This window comes from Nomascus leucogenys, chromosome 16 (assembly GCF_006542625.1).
Source record: "Nomascus leucogenys isolate Asia chromosome 16, Asia_NLE_v1, whole genome shotgun sequence".
In the NCBI taxonomy this organism is placed as follows: Eukaryota; Metazoa; Chordata; class Mammalia; order Primates; family Hylobatidae; genus Nomascus; species Nomascus leucogenys.
The window spans coordinates 34,481,566-34,495,452 of NC_044396.1; the positions used below are offsets into that span (position 1 = coordinate 34,481,566).

At 41.9% G+C, this 13,887-nt stretch overlaps 1 protein-coding gene across 1 annotated transcript in view; it reads left to right on the top strand.

Moving 5' to 3' along the window:
• Positions 1 to 13,887, top strand: part of SBSPON (somatomedin B and thrombospondin type 1 domain containing) — a 28,146-nt gene extending 14,259 nt beyond the window's left edge. Inside the window, exons 3-5 of the mRNA XM_012496055.2 lie at positions 6,279 to 6,369; positions 8,158 to 8,334; positions 10,986 to 13,887. Coding sequence (XP_012351509.2) covers positions 6,279 to 6,369; positions 8,158 to 8,334; positions 10,986 to 11,103 — 386 coding nt within the window. The 3' untranslated portion in view covers positions 11,104 to 13,887. The remainder of the gene's footprint in view (positions 1 to 6,278; positions 6,370 to 8,157; positions 8,335 to 10,985) is intronic.

Below are 13,887 nucleotides of genomic sequence, written 5' to 3' on the forward strand. Positions count from 1 at the left end.
TCTTTTGGTCTGAGACCTCAGAAGGGCAGCAGCATCTTGGGGTCTGATAACACAAGGCCTATCAGTGGCCAACAGATGCTGGGTATAGTTTCACAGGTGTGCAGGCAGGCAGGCCCTAAGTGGCTAAAAATCTGCCTGTTTGGCTATTTAAAAACAGTTGCATGTATTAAAAATTTGAGTTTTGTGCCAGCATGTTTGTGAGCTAAAGGGTCTCAGCCTAGGGTGAGGAATAAGCATCTTTGGCTCTTTTATGTAACATAGGGGAGTACAAGGCCCGCATGTGATTGGCAAAGGAAGGTCGGCGTGTGGGGCGCACAGAGAACACCCTATTTGGGATTCTGGGCTTTATCTTAAGAGCCATTGGGGTGTTCTTTGCAGGGGAGAAGATCACTCTGGTAGTGGAGTGGCAAATGGAGGGGCCAGAGTGTTGTTACCCCATTGATATGGCGGTCATATTAAGGTCACAGGGAGGTCATTCAGTGCTTCAGACGTGGTTGCTCACAGACACAGCTGTAGAACAAAATTACGCTCAGTCACTTTGCAGAGACACTACACAAACTGCTCGGGGAGGAAGACACTGTAGGACATTATGGATGTTTTTGGTGGTTCTTAAAAGCTAGTGCGAACCTATCTGGAAAAGCAGCCCACCTACTCCTGTGCCGTGCCTCACTGCTAGAGGGTTCCTTCAGCACATCAGGCTTTTCAGTGGGGCACCAGGCTGTCGCACTCCCCTTCCCAGCCCTGGGTCTCTACACCAGGACAATGCAGGAAGTTGTTTGCGACTGTGTCTTAACATATCTGTACTGAACAGCCTCCTTCCCTATTATCATAAAATAAAAGATGTCAGCTTGGGAAGAGAGGAGAAATCTCTACTTAAGGTAGGGCAGCTGGCATTTGAAGTCCTGACTTTGGTCCCCGGCATCCCCCTCCTGTTGGGGATGTCTTGGCGATTATTACTCCTGTCACAGACTAGTTGGGGAAGACAGGACCCCTCCAACAACCCTGTCTGGTGATTCCTAATGCGTGGTCCTGGACCAGCAGCATCAGGATCTGGTTCCTCAGCCCCACCCAGACCCATGGGATCATAATCCCTGCATGTGGGCCCAGCACTCTGCATTCTAGCAAGGCTTCCAGGGGCTTCAGATGCTCACTGGAGTTTGAGAGCCACTTCTGTAGCCCAAGCGTGACAGACACCCCTCTGTCATAGCTGGGTCACCTAAGCAGCAGTTTCCTGAAGGCAGAAGTTCCCAAAGCATATCCTCTTTTATTAGAATAGTTGCGCAAGTAAAGGGATTAGTAGGAAAATATGGGGTAAATCAGACAGTTTTCTCTACCAAAGAACTTTTCAGAGCCTTTGTTATGTGGATTTGCATTTTCATTCTATGAGAGAGAGAGAGAGAGGATTTGCAGTGTTTTCCCACTTAATTTGATTATATGAACCCCTTTTCTATGGAGCGTCCCACTAAAATCATTCATGTGTTGTGGAATGCTCTTTGGAAAATGATGGCTTACTAGAGGAAAACAAGAGGGACATGAGAGGCAATCACGTGAACATCCAATTTGGTGGATTGCCCATGGGCCCCATGTTTGGCTCCACGCACTATGCATTCACTTATGTGTTTCACTTAACACTCACTGAGCACCTCCTGTGTGTGCCAGCACTGTGCTAGGTTTTAGAGATCCAAACTTGATTAACAAACATATCACAGCTAAATAGAACTCACAATGGTGAGCTCTGGGATAGAAGGAAACACAGGTTGGTGTGGGAGCATGGAGAAGAAGCCCACACTCAACCTGGAGGCTCTCATCCTGCTGCATGGTCACCTGTGTCCCTGTTACTGCCTCCCACCCCCACCAGACTTCCTGTTTGCAGAGCAGGCGCCTTTGTGGCGTGGCACACGAATCCCTCACGTTTGCATAGCAGAGAGATCTTATAGACATCATTGGTTCAGCCTTCATAGCAACTCCGTGAAGGAGTGTATTCATTTTCTACGGCTGCTGCTACAGATTACCCCAAATTTAGTGGCTTAAAACAACACAGATTAGGCCGGGTGTGCTGGCTTATGCCTGTAATCCCAGCACTTTGGGAGGTCAAGGCGAGTGGATCACCTGAGGTCAGGAGTTCGAGACCAGCCTGACCAACATGGTGAAACCCCATCTTTACTAAAAATAAAAAATTAGCTGGGTGTGGTGGCATATCCGTGTAATCTCACCTACTTGGGAGGCTGAGGCAGGAGAATTGCTTGAACCTGGGAGGTGGAGGTTGCAGTGAGCCAAGATTGTGCCATTGCACTCCAGCCTGGGCAACAAGAGTGAAACTCTGTCTCAAAAAAACAAAACAAAAAACCCCACAGATTTATTATCTTACAGTTCTGAAGATCAGAGTCTGATATGGGTTTCCTCAGGCAAAAATGAAGGTGTCAGCCGGGCTACAGGCCTTTCTGGAGGCTCTAGTGGAGACTCCTCTTCCTTGCCTTTTCCACCTTCTAGAGGTGCCCAGACCTTTCCTCACTGCCACCGTCCTCCATCCTCATAGCTAGCAACAGTGCATTTCTCTGTGCCTTTCTTTCGTTGCCACATCTTTTTTTTTTTTCTTTTCATATAAGATGGAGTCTCGCCCTGTTGCCCAGGCTGGAGTGCAGTGGTGCAATCATGGCTCACTGCAACCTCTGCCTCCCAAGTTCAATCGATTCTCCTGCCACAGCCTCCCGAGTAGCTGGGATTACAGGTGCATGCCAACACGCCCGGCTAATTTTTGTATTTTTAGTAGAGATGGGGTTTCGCCATGCTGGCCAGGTTCTGACGAACTCTTTCTTAGGATCCTGTGATTACATTGGGTCCACCCGGAAAACCCAGGCTATGCTTCCTATTTTAAGGTCAGCTGAGCAGCAACCTTAATTCCACCTGTAACCTTAATTCCTTGTTCCCATGTAATATAACATATTCACAGGTTCTGGGGATCAGGACATGGACATTCTTCAGGGGCCACAATTCTCCTCCACAGAGAGGTAGAACAGAGTCATTATCCTTGGTTTACACCTGAGGACATGGGAGTTCCGAGAGGTGACAGCACATGTGGAACTAAAACCTGGATCCCCCAGCTCTAAGACTTATGGGATTTTCCCACCTCAATAGTGTTTTGCTATTAACTGTCATCATTACAGCTAGCATTGTAATTACAGATTCTTGTAACGAAGTAGAAATATAAATGCCCGTGAAGCTAGTGAAGGAAACATGATCCCTGAAGCTCTCTTATTAATGATCGAGTAGCTATTTCCTTTTTCCTGTTTCATTTAACGCATACCATGATTATATTTTTATTATAAAAACAAATTTAAAAAGCCACACTACTGAATGTGTTGCACATCATTGACAATTGTTTATATATATGTGTTTTCCTCCTAAAAGGAGATCAATGTGCATTATTATAAACCATAGGCCTCTAGGTAGATATTATTTGTCAATTTTTCATTTTACTCTCTTCTGCACTGTATCTACAGACCAGTGATCCCAGGCCTGCTTTTGTGACACCCCATTGTGTCAGAGGGCGTTGTGAAATTCTCAAAGCAAATTTAATTTACTTTCATGTTCAAAGTAAGTATATGCAATGCTGTGCTTTTAGAAGTGGAAGTTGTTGTAAAACCAAACAATGGTAGGCTGATAGAACGCCAGAAACATTGGCAAATCGCCTGTGAACAAAGAATATATTGCACTTGAATACTGTTGCCAGGAAGGGGAACTTAGATTTATTGGGGGCCTTTGTCCCAGGGATGCTGGGTTACGTGCTTCCGCACATTAGCAGAAGTGGGGCAGGAGGCAAAAACAATTTCTAAGTTATTTCATTACCTAAGTAATGAAAATTGAATTTTGGGGGTGTATTAAAAAGTGGTGCTGGTTCTGGGACCTCCAGGCAGTCTGGCTCATGTGAGGAGAGGGTCCTTGGCAATAGAATGTGCCACCACCAAGCCCAAGGCCTGGGGCCGGGACATGGAGGGGACAGCCCTGGGTACCTGGCTTGCTCTTAGGATGCACCCTAATCCCAAGAGCATGAAACTGAGCTTGATAGAAAGTCCTAAAAAACAGATGGGCCAAGCTTGGTGGCAGATGCCTGTAATCCTAGCACTTTGGGAGGCCAAGGCAGAAGGATTGCTTGGGCCCCAGAAGACCTGCCTGGGCAACAGAGTGAGACCCCCATCTCTACCACAAACAGAAAATGGAAAACAAAAAATGCAAACCCCCAAGCCCTCAGAAGATAGCTTCTGTGCTGGGTCCTTGCTTAGTCACTTACTATTTATTTTCCCTTCATTTAACCTCGGTGAGCCTCAGTTTTCTGATGAATGAAATTGGTATAACACCCTTTTACAAAGTTTTTGTGAAGGTTGGTAACACATGATGTGAAATTACTTTGTAAATGAGCAGGCTATACACATACCAGGGGCCATGGTACCCAGAGAGTGACCCTGCACCCACTGTGTGCCCTCCCTGGCCCCCCTACTTCTCTCATGGCCTGAGGTCACTCCAGATACAAGGGGCTAAAAGTTTCTCTTTTCCTTTCTTAAATCTGACTTCGCATAGAGCATAATGATTCGTGACAGAAAGGGAAAATAAAGCCAAATTTAAATAATTCATGGGAAAGATGCTGCAAACAGTACTGGAACTTTGTCATCTGTGTTGTTATAGAGGCAGTGGAGTGCTGCCCTGAGGAGTTTGATTTCGGAGACGTTGCCTGGCTGTGCTATATTTAGATGTGAGCCTTAAACACATTTCTTAACCTCTCTGTGCCACAATTTTCTCATCTGTGAAATGGGGAAATAATAGGATCTATCTCAAGAGGATTGTGAGAATTAAATAAATTAATACATGAAAAGTGACTTAGAGTTGTCCCTGGAGCCATCTTGGCTGCAAGGCTCAGTATAGGAACAGAAGACTACAGGGAAGTAGGGCCTGTGTGTCTTGGCTGCAAGCCCATGACCTCATTCATTCACTCACTGGCCCATTTATTCCTTGCACAAATATTTATTGAGTGTGTAAATGTGTGAAGCTATAGTGATGGACAAGGCAAAACCCTGCCTTCCTCAAGATAAGTCCCGGAGACTGGAACCTGTAGGTGTTATTATAGCAACAAATGCCTCCCTAGAATTAGTGATGAGTTAGAGAGGAGACACACAAACACAATAGAATTAAAGTGAGCAGAGGCAGGAGGAAGGATTCTTGGTGCCATTTTTCTTTTCTCTGACCCAGAGCATCAGATCTGGGGTAGGGTTGTGGGGAGGAAGAGGGAAAAGAAGGGGACCACTGAAGACTTCCTTCCCTGAGCTGATGTGGGGACAACGCTGTGCAGGCTGGCACTGGGCAGCCACATTGATACTATGCGGTGGGCAGAGCTTCCATGAACTTTTCCTGCTGTGGTTACCTGAGGCTTGGGGAAGACTCACCTTCTTTCCTCCTCTGCTTCTTCCGCCTTTTTCTTTTTGAGACGGAGTTTCATTCTTTTGCTCAGGCTGGAGTGCAGGGGCGCGATGTCAGCTCACTGAAACCTCCGCCTCCTGGGTTCAAGTGATTCTCCTGCCTCAGCCTCCTGAGTAGCTGGGATTACAGGCACTTGCCACCACGCCCAGCTAATTTTTGTATTTTTAGTAGAGACAGGGTTTTGCCATGTTGGCCAGGCTGATCTTGAACTCCTGACCTCAGGTGATCCACCCACCATAGCCTCCCACATTGCTGGGATTACAGGCATGAGCCAACGCACTGGCTGCTTTTTTCCTTTCTCATTTTTTTCTCCCTTGGTTGTCTGTTTTCTCTCCTTCCATCCCCTTTTACTCTCTTTTGTCTTCTCTCTCTCTTCTTTCTTTGTTTCCTTTCTATTCTTTTATTATCTTATTTTTCCCTTTCTTTCTCTATTTCTCTTCCTTTCATTTTTAAAAACTTCCTCTTCTCTGCATAATCTCTATTATCTCACTTTTTCCCTTGTTCCCCTTCTCACCCCCATCTTCCTTTCCTTCTGGTTTTTCCTCCTGGCCCCTCTCCTTCCTCTCACACAGTTTTATTACTGCAGACAAATGTGCTTGTCAAAGGCCTGCAGGCCCCCTCCCTACCCATCTGTGTGCACACACATCTTTATCGAATTTGTAACTTGGCCTCATTTCACACCTTGATGGTGTGCCATAGCCCTGTGAGTTTAGGAATGGAGACCCTTAGACAGGTACAAAACCAAAATTGGGAAACGATGCTCTGAGTACTTTGGCTCCTTGAATTCAACAGAAATCTCCCTTTTCCAGTTCCTGCCTTTATAACTACCTCTGCATTCAACAAGGAGAGAACACGACAAGCTACGTCTCCACACTGGTCTACACACACAGAGGATGCTGGGTAATTTCGTGTTTGTTTGTTTGTTTAATCATGTTTTTCCAATTATATAGTCAAGTCAATGCAAGAGGGTCAACTTGGTTTATGTTTTTTCTGTTACTTGCTCTTTGACTTTGGCTAAAATATGGACTCTTCATCAGAGTTGGGAAAATACTTGTCCCCTCCTGGTTTTTGTGGGGCTATAAAGATGTATCTACCTCTCAGGTCCAATCTCCAACAAGAAACAAACTGTATACAAATGAGATTATTTTATGAGCTTATTTTATCAATCATACTTAAGGATGCTTCTCTTACAGTCTTTATGGGACGTTAGACTTCAGCACCACCTCTGTTTGGTGAATTTGAAAGTGACATACACTTCAACTCAGAGGTTTCTTACAGAAACCTATTGGCACTCTGGAAGTCACCTTCACGCTCAGCTGAAATCCATTCTTCTGCCGTCAGATAAGGGATACCAGACAGCTGCACGCTCAGGTCCCCACACTGCCCTCACTAGCATAAGACCTTGAACAACTTGTTCCACCTCAGGTTTTTCTTCCTAAAAAATGAGACTGTTAATAACCTACCACATGAGGTTGGTATGAGCATTTAATGAGAAAATAACATTGAAGAGATGCCTGAGGCTCGGCCTGGTGGCTCATACCTGTAATCTCAGTGCCTTGGGAGGCTGGAGCAGGAGGATTGCTTGAGCCCAGGAGTTTGAGACCAGCCAGGGCAACATAGTGAGAAACTCATCTCTATAAAAAATAAATACTTTTTTAAAAAGAGATGTCTGGGCTTAGCTATCTGAAATTGATTGAAGCCACATTGTAGGATTTCTTACCTCAATAACTAAAGATACTTGTTACCTTTAGTTACTAATTAGCTGTACCTGTCATTCTTAAAGATCTTTAAAGCAGATTCTCCAAACACTTCCCATTTAACCTATTGCAACTCATAATTGTATGGGTAAGAAATTAGCCCATGGAACTGAAAATGCAACAAGTTTCTGTTAAAATACTCAGTTTTTACTATGTCTTGTTTCCCTGAAGAATTGGAAAACTGCGCTGAAGTACAAATTTCTAAAATATTCCTCATGTCTGGATGTTCCCCTGGGCTTTCAGTGTCTAGTCACATATAATGTTAGAGTTTTCCGCAGCTCAGTTTAAGGTGGCACTAACTTCTGTCAGAAAAGTATGACTCAGCCTCCCACTTCTGCTTTCACCTGCGATGCTCAGTGTAACTGTGATGATTGACTTCAAGTCAAAACTCATCATCATTACTCCAGACCATGAAAGTGAGGTGGGTGGAGAGGGTGGGGAAGATCCCGGGTACTTTTGTGGAGCAGAACAGCAGAGGTGCTGGCCTAGGTGTTAAGGGCTAGCCCTCCTGGGCTCACATTTTAGGGTTCTCAGGCTCAAGCAAGTGCTTGTTCAAGTTATAGAATTCCTTTAGATCAGCAAAATTATCAAGGGCTGGGTTTCTACAAAAACCTGGACTTCTGTGCACAATTTAGTGATCTGATTAGACAGGATACAGGATATCCAAACTTCTGCACATTTATATTGCCCAGAGAGCTCAATGATGGACTGAAAAAGGGCACAAAGGTTCTTTGTGATTATCAGTAGTATTTCACCGTGCTTCAGGGAATGAGAAACCTTAAAGGTGATTGACACGTAACTTGTGAAGATGTACTCACTACCTGCTCCAGTCGGCCAAATGCCCTTGGAGGTGACAGGCTTCCTAAGACTTTCTACAGCGTTAGGCCACTGCTCATTGCAGCAAGTGTCATTGTTAGTTCTTTTGCTGTAGATACTGTATGGAGTTTAAGACAGAGTCCTTGACTCCTCACTGTGCTCAGGAAAACCGGCCCTTGACTAGATGGATGCAGTATCTCCGAGAGGGATACACGGTGTGTGTGGATTGTCAGCCTCCAGCTATGAACTCTGTGAGCCTTCGTTGTTCTGGAGATGGCCTGGACTCCGATGGGTAAGGAGGGAAATTAACTGAAGTACTTTTCTTGTCACTCATTCTGAGAAATCTGTCCTCTCCATGCCCGGACAGCTGACCAGTATGTAACATATCAAGGGATGACTAGGAAGTCAAAACAGTAGGTGAGGAGGACCATCCTTCTGGCACTGCCAGGGACCACGGCTCCAGTTCCCACTATGGAACCCAAAGGCCCTATACACCAGCAGTGAATATGGGTCCATTTGGATATTGGGGGCTGGGAGTGGTGGCTCGTGCCTGTAATCCCAGCACTTTGGGAGGCCGAGGCCGGTAGATTGCTTGAGCTCAGGAATTGGGACCAGCCTGGGCAACATGGTAAAACCCCATGTCTACAAAAAATAAAAAAATTAGCCTGGCATGGTGGCGCATGCCTGTAGTCTCAGCTACTGGGGAGGATCACTTGAGCCCAGGAGGCGGAGGTTGCAGTGATCCAAGATTGCACCACTGCACTCTGGCATGGGTGATAGAGCCAGACTCTGTCTCCAGAAAAAAAAAAAAAAAAAAAGGATATTGGAGTTTAGATCACATTCCCAAATGATCATCAAAAACCTGATCACTCCAAAGTGGTGTTCTGAAGATCACTAGAATCAGAATCTCGTGAGATGGAGATGTAAAATGTACAGATTCCTGAATCTCATTTCCGACTAACTGAATCGCACTTTGGAGGTGGATTTTTTAAAATGTCTTAGGTCAGGATCCGGAAAACTTTTTCTGTAAAGGACCAGGGAGTAGATATTTTTGGCTTTGTAGGCTGTGTGGTCTCTGTGACAACTCCTCAACTCTGACTTTGTAGCAGGAAAACAGTCACAGACACTATGCAAACCTTGGATTTGTTCTAACAAAACTTTATTTATGGACCCTAAAATTTGAATTTCATATAATTTTCATGTGTCACAAAATATCATTATTGTTTTGATTTTAACACTTTAAAATATAAAAATTATTCTTAACTCACAGTCCAGACACAAAGAAGGGGTAGGTTGGCTTTGGTCTCTACGGGGTCATAGTTTGGGGACCCCTGCCCAGGTAATTCATACTCACGGTGAAGTTTCAGAACTGTTGCTCAGTGGGGCTTCTTCATAAAACCCTGACTGAGACAGTGGCGGGGTCATCTTTGCAGTATAATAATCTTATATAAATCTGTAGATTTCCCTGAAATAATTGACTCCAAAAACATTTTACAGTCATGCACCTGTATCCCAGTTCTGCACTTATTTTAGTGTTTAAATTTGATAACACTATACAAAACTAAAAGAAGAGTCAACTTCATGCTGGGCAACTATTGGGCAAAGACTAATTTAGGTCACACATAGATTGTGGTTTTCAGTATGTCAGATGGAACTGGTAGAAATACAGATTAAAAGGTAAAATATGGGCCTTTCCAGTCAATTATTCCTGTAGAATGTTTTCATATCTAATAACTTCAATTTATGTTTATTAGTCACTAGTGCCTCATGACCTCCATTGAGCACACCATATGAACAATAAAGTGGGTAAGGAATTTATATCAAATAGAAAATATTTACATAGTATTTTTCTGAATACCTCATCCATGTTTTGATTTTAAATGAATTTATAATTTAATTTGTACCCGTATAGTATTTAAACCCTGGCTGAGGTAGCAGTGACTTTAAAAATAATAATTTTAATAATCTGGCTTTGCTCTTTTCAGCTCTCTCATTGTTTTTTCATTATGAAATCAAAGAGTTGGAAAGCATTAAAAGAGATCATTTAGTTCAGACCTCCCAGTTTAAATACACATAGAATAGTCAGCCATTTTCCTTTATGCAGCACTTGTGCTCAGATAGAACGGGAAAAGCAAATACAGTAACCCCAAGTTACTCTGTCAACATGAGGGTGTCCTAAAGTAGCAATGAATTAAAACTTGCTTTGACAGAAACTAAACAAGGGAAACTGTTTGTGATCATTAAAAAAAAAAAATTGGGGAACTGGGTGCAGTGGGTCATGTTTCTAATCCCAGCATGAGCCAGGAGGCCGAGACAGGGGGATCCCTTGCACCCAGGAGTTTGAGACCAGCTTGGCAACACAGTTAAACTCCATCTCTACAAATAATTTTTCTTTATAAAAATTAGCCAGACGTGGTGGCATGCACCTGTGGACCCAACCACCTTGGATGCTGGGGTGGGAGGGCCGCTTGAGCCCAAGAGTTCGAGGCTACAGTGTGCCATGATTGCACCACTGCACTGCAGCCTAAGCGGCAGAGGGAGACCCTGTCTCAAAAAAAAAAAAAAAGAGGAAGGAAGGAAGGAGATAACAGAGTTTTCAAGTACATTACAAATAATTTTTTTTTTTTTTGAGACAGGGTTTCACTCTGTCACCTAGGCTGAAGTGCAGCGGTGAGATCATGGCTCACTGCAGCCTCCAACTCCTGGGCTCAAGCAATCCTCCTACCCCAGCCTCCCAAGACCATAGGCGTGTGCCACCATGTCTGGCTAACTAGAAAAAAAAAAAAAATATATATATATATATATATATATATATAGTAGAGACGGGGTCTCACTATATTGCTCAGGCTGTGATCATATTTAACTCCGAGTTTTAATTCTGTAAATTAGACTTTTCTTTGGTATGCTTTTAGTGTAACTAACATTTTCAAAATATCGTTTCAGAAATCAGACTCTCCATTGGCAAGCAATTGGTAATCCTCGATGTCAAGGAACTTGGAAAAAAGTTCGGCGAGTAGACCAGTGTTCTTGTCCAGCTGTTCACAGTTTTATTTTTATATAGATGGTGATATAAATATTTCCAAATGCATTTGTAAACATGCTAAATATTCTCAAGTCATGTTCAATGTTTCCTAAACCTTCAATTTTGGCCAAAGTCCCCAAACACATCATTGCCACACTCTGAAGTAGAGAAAGAAAATTTAGGGGCCAGTACAGGTCCTTTATTTTTATTTTAACTAAGCTGAAGACCCACTCAAAAAGCTCCTGTGGTTTTATATTCTTGACCTTTCAACTGGAGTCCTCTCATTCAGCAGGTGGCCCGTGAGACACAGAATACATGTCTGTTTGCTAAAGTAAAATTACTGTAACTCAGTCCAATTATTGGTGATGGAAGTGTCATTTAAGGGGATCTATGTTTTGAATCTTGCAGTCTTTCTATTTTATAATCCTTTAAAAGTTTCTCACTTTAAAAAATGTATACAGGTATGCACATTCTACACATATATTTCCATATATTTAATATTCCATAAATTCTGAAATAATTTCAAGGAAATTATCACAAATAATTTTTCCACAGGGCAAATTATTTAAAATTTTAGTAAGCATTCTGTAATGAAAAACCAACAGCTATACTAAAAACATTTTTTGAAGAAGAAATTTTTTTTTGCTTGAGTGAAAGGATCAAATGCTCATTCTAGGTCAATGGGAGTTCTTTTAAATGTTATAATTTTTATGAAGAGAAATGTTGGCACCAGTGAATGAAACAATTACTTTCATTCCAAAAATTCTACCACCATTTGCATCTAAGATTATTTCCAAGGCTTAAAGCCTGAAGCTGACTAAAATAATCTTTCAGAGTCCAACTTCAAGTTTAGTTGATGTAAGCTCACTATTTTTTTCCTACCGCATGCATTTTCTAATGTTTGGGTGGATGGTGTGTCGGTTATGGAAGGCGTAGACGTCATTGTAGGTGCTATGATCTCACACATACACAAGGAAATGTTAGTCTCCTTATTTTATGATTGGAAAATCAATGACCTAGAGGCAAAATGGCATGTTTAAGGACCTGGGATGACAAGTCATTCTTCAGTCAGCCACAGAGCCAAATTTGGACTCCTCATCCAGGACTCCATGAAAAGCCTGACTTTGCCAAACACTGTGCTGGAAAAGCTAAGCCCCTTTCATTTTTGAAGTAAATTTTAAATTCAAGATATTTAGTTTAGAGAATTGAGTCTTGAGATGTAAACTACATGAGATTTCTTTGGTTTCAATTGAATAATATTCACTAACAAATGATTTACTAAAATACGTATTTCTTGGTCCTTATCATATAATGACAGATTCACAACAGCAATAGGGATGGAAATTTACCCAATAATTAATAACACCAAGAGTAACAATATTTCTGACTGTATTTTCATTTAATTGTCAAAGTTGTTTTTGTGGAAAATTAAATTCTTCAGAAATTAATAATAAAACATGTGAGTCTCATCAAGGCTAGCAACTTTAAGTCAGTATTAACATTTTCATACTGTTTCTAACATTTATAAAGCTAGATTTTTGAAGCTATGTCTGGGTAATTTCCAATGTTACTTAAAAGTTTTTTTTTTTTTTTTTTTTTGAGACAGAGTCTCGCTCTGTCGCCCAGTGCAGTGGCCCGATCTCGGCTCACTGCAAGCTCCGCCTCCTGGGTTCACGCCATTCTTCTGCCTCAGCCTCCCAAGTAGCTGGGACTACAGGCGCCCGCCATCACGCCCGGCTAATTTTCTGTATTTTTTTTTAGTAGAGATGGAGTTTCACCGTGTTAGCCAGGGTGGTCTCGATCTCCTGACCTCGTGATCCACCCGCCTCGGCCTCCCAAAGTGCTGGGATTACAAACGTGAGCCACTGCGCCTGGCCTGTTACTTAAAATTTTTATACTAGTAAATAAACTTTTTCTTCACATTCATAAAAGCTCTATATTTGTTTGACTAGAAAATAACCCAAATTTTCTGGACTAGTCAGAGAATGATAAAATTTCACCAGAAATAAAACAAAAAATCCTTCAGAATTGATAGGTATAGGTACAACGACTACTAATAGCAATAAAGCAATGGTGAATTTATAGTTCCGATGTGTGTTATAACATTTAACATAATTGAGTTGTATAAAATAAATTTTTCACCTTATGCATTTAATTTTTGGTGGATGACCAGTAATTGCTTTCTTATTGAAGTTAAATTTTTGTTATTTCTATTCTTGAGAAAATTTTATGGGCTAGAGGAGTTAACTGTTAAATAAGTTTTGAAAAGCTTGTTATTAATTTTAGCAAAGCCCAAGGGAAATAGTTCAGAACTGAAACATGTAGTCCAAGTGATGAATGAAAAACCGAAAGTTTTTGTTTTCAAAGTTAAAAATCAAAGTATATAAGACCTCTTGGCACTCTTTTTTAATAAGTATGTTAGTCTTAGGGCCCTATCCCCAGGCACTCTAAAAAGATTTACGAACTCTAGAATCCCTTAATAGACTGATTTTCAAAAGTGCTTGTGGAAAAGAATTTGAACAAAAATAAATACAGCCACCAGGAAAGAAGGGAAAAGAAGCAAGGGATAATGGCCATTTTTGAAGAGAAAAGTGAAAAACAAGTGAAGGAAAAAAAAGAATAGAAAAAGGAATAAGGTGAACTATAATCACAGTATTCTTTTTAGAGTTTTGCTTTGATTTTTATTCGAGAATGTTACAATTAAGCATAAACCGCAACAGCAATAATTTAAAGTGTTTGGTTATCATCTGTCATAAAAATTTCAGTTAGCTATCTTTTCTAGATATGCACAAAAATGATGTTAATAAAACTGGTTCCTGCCCT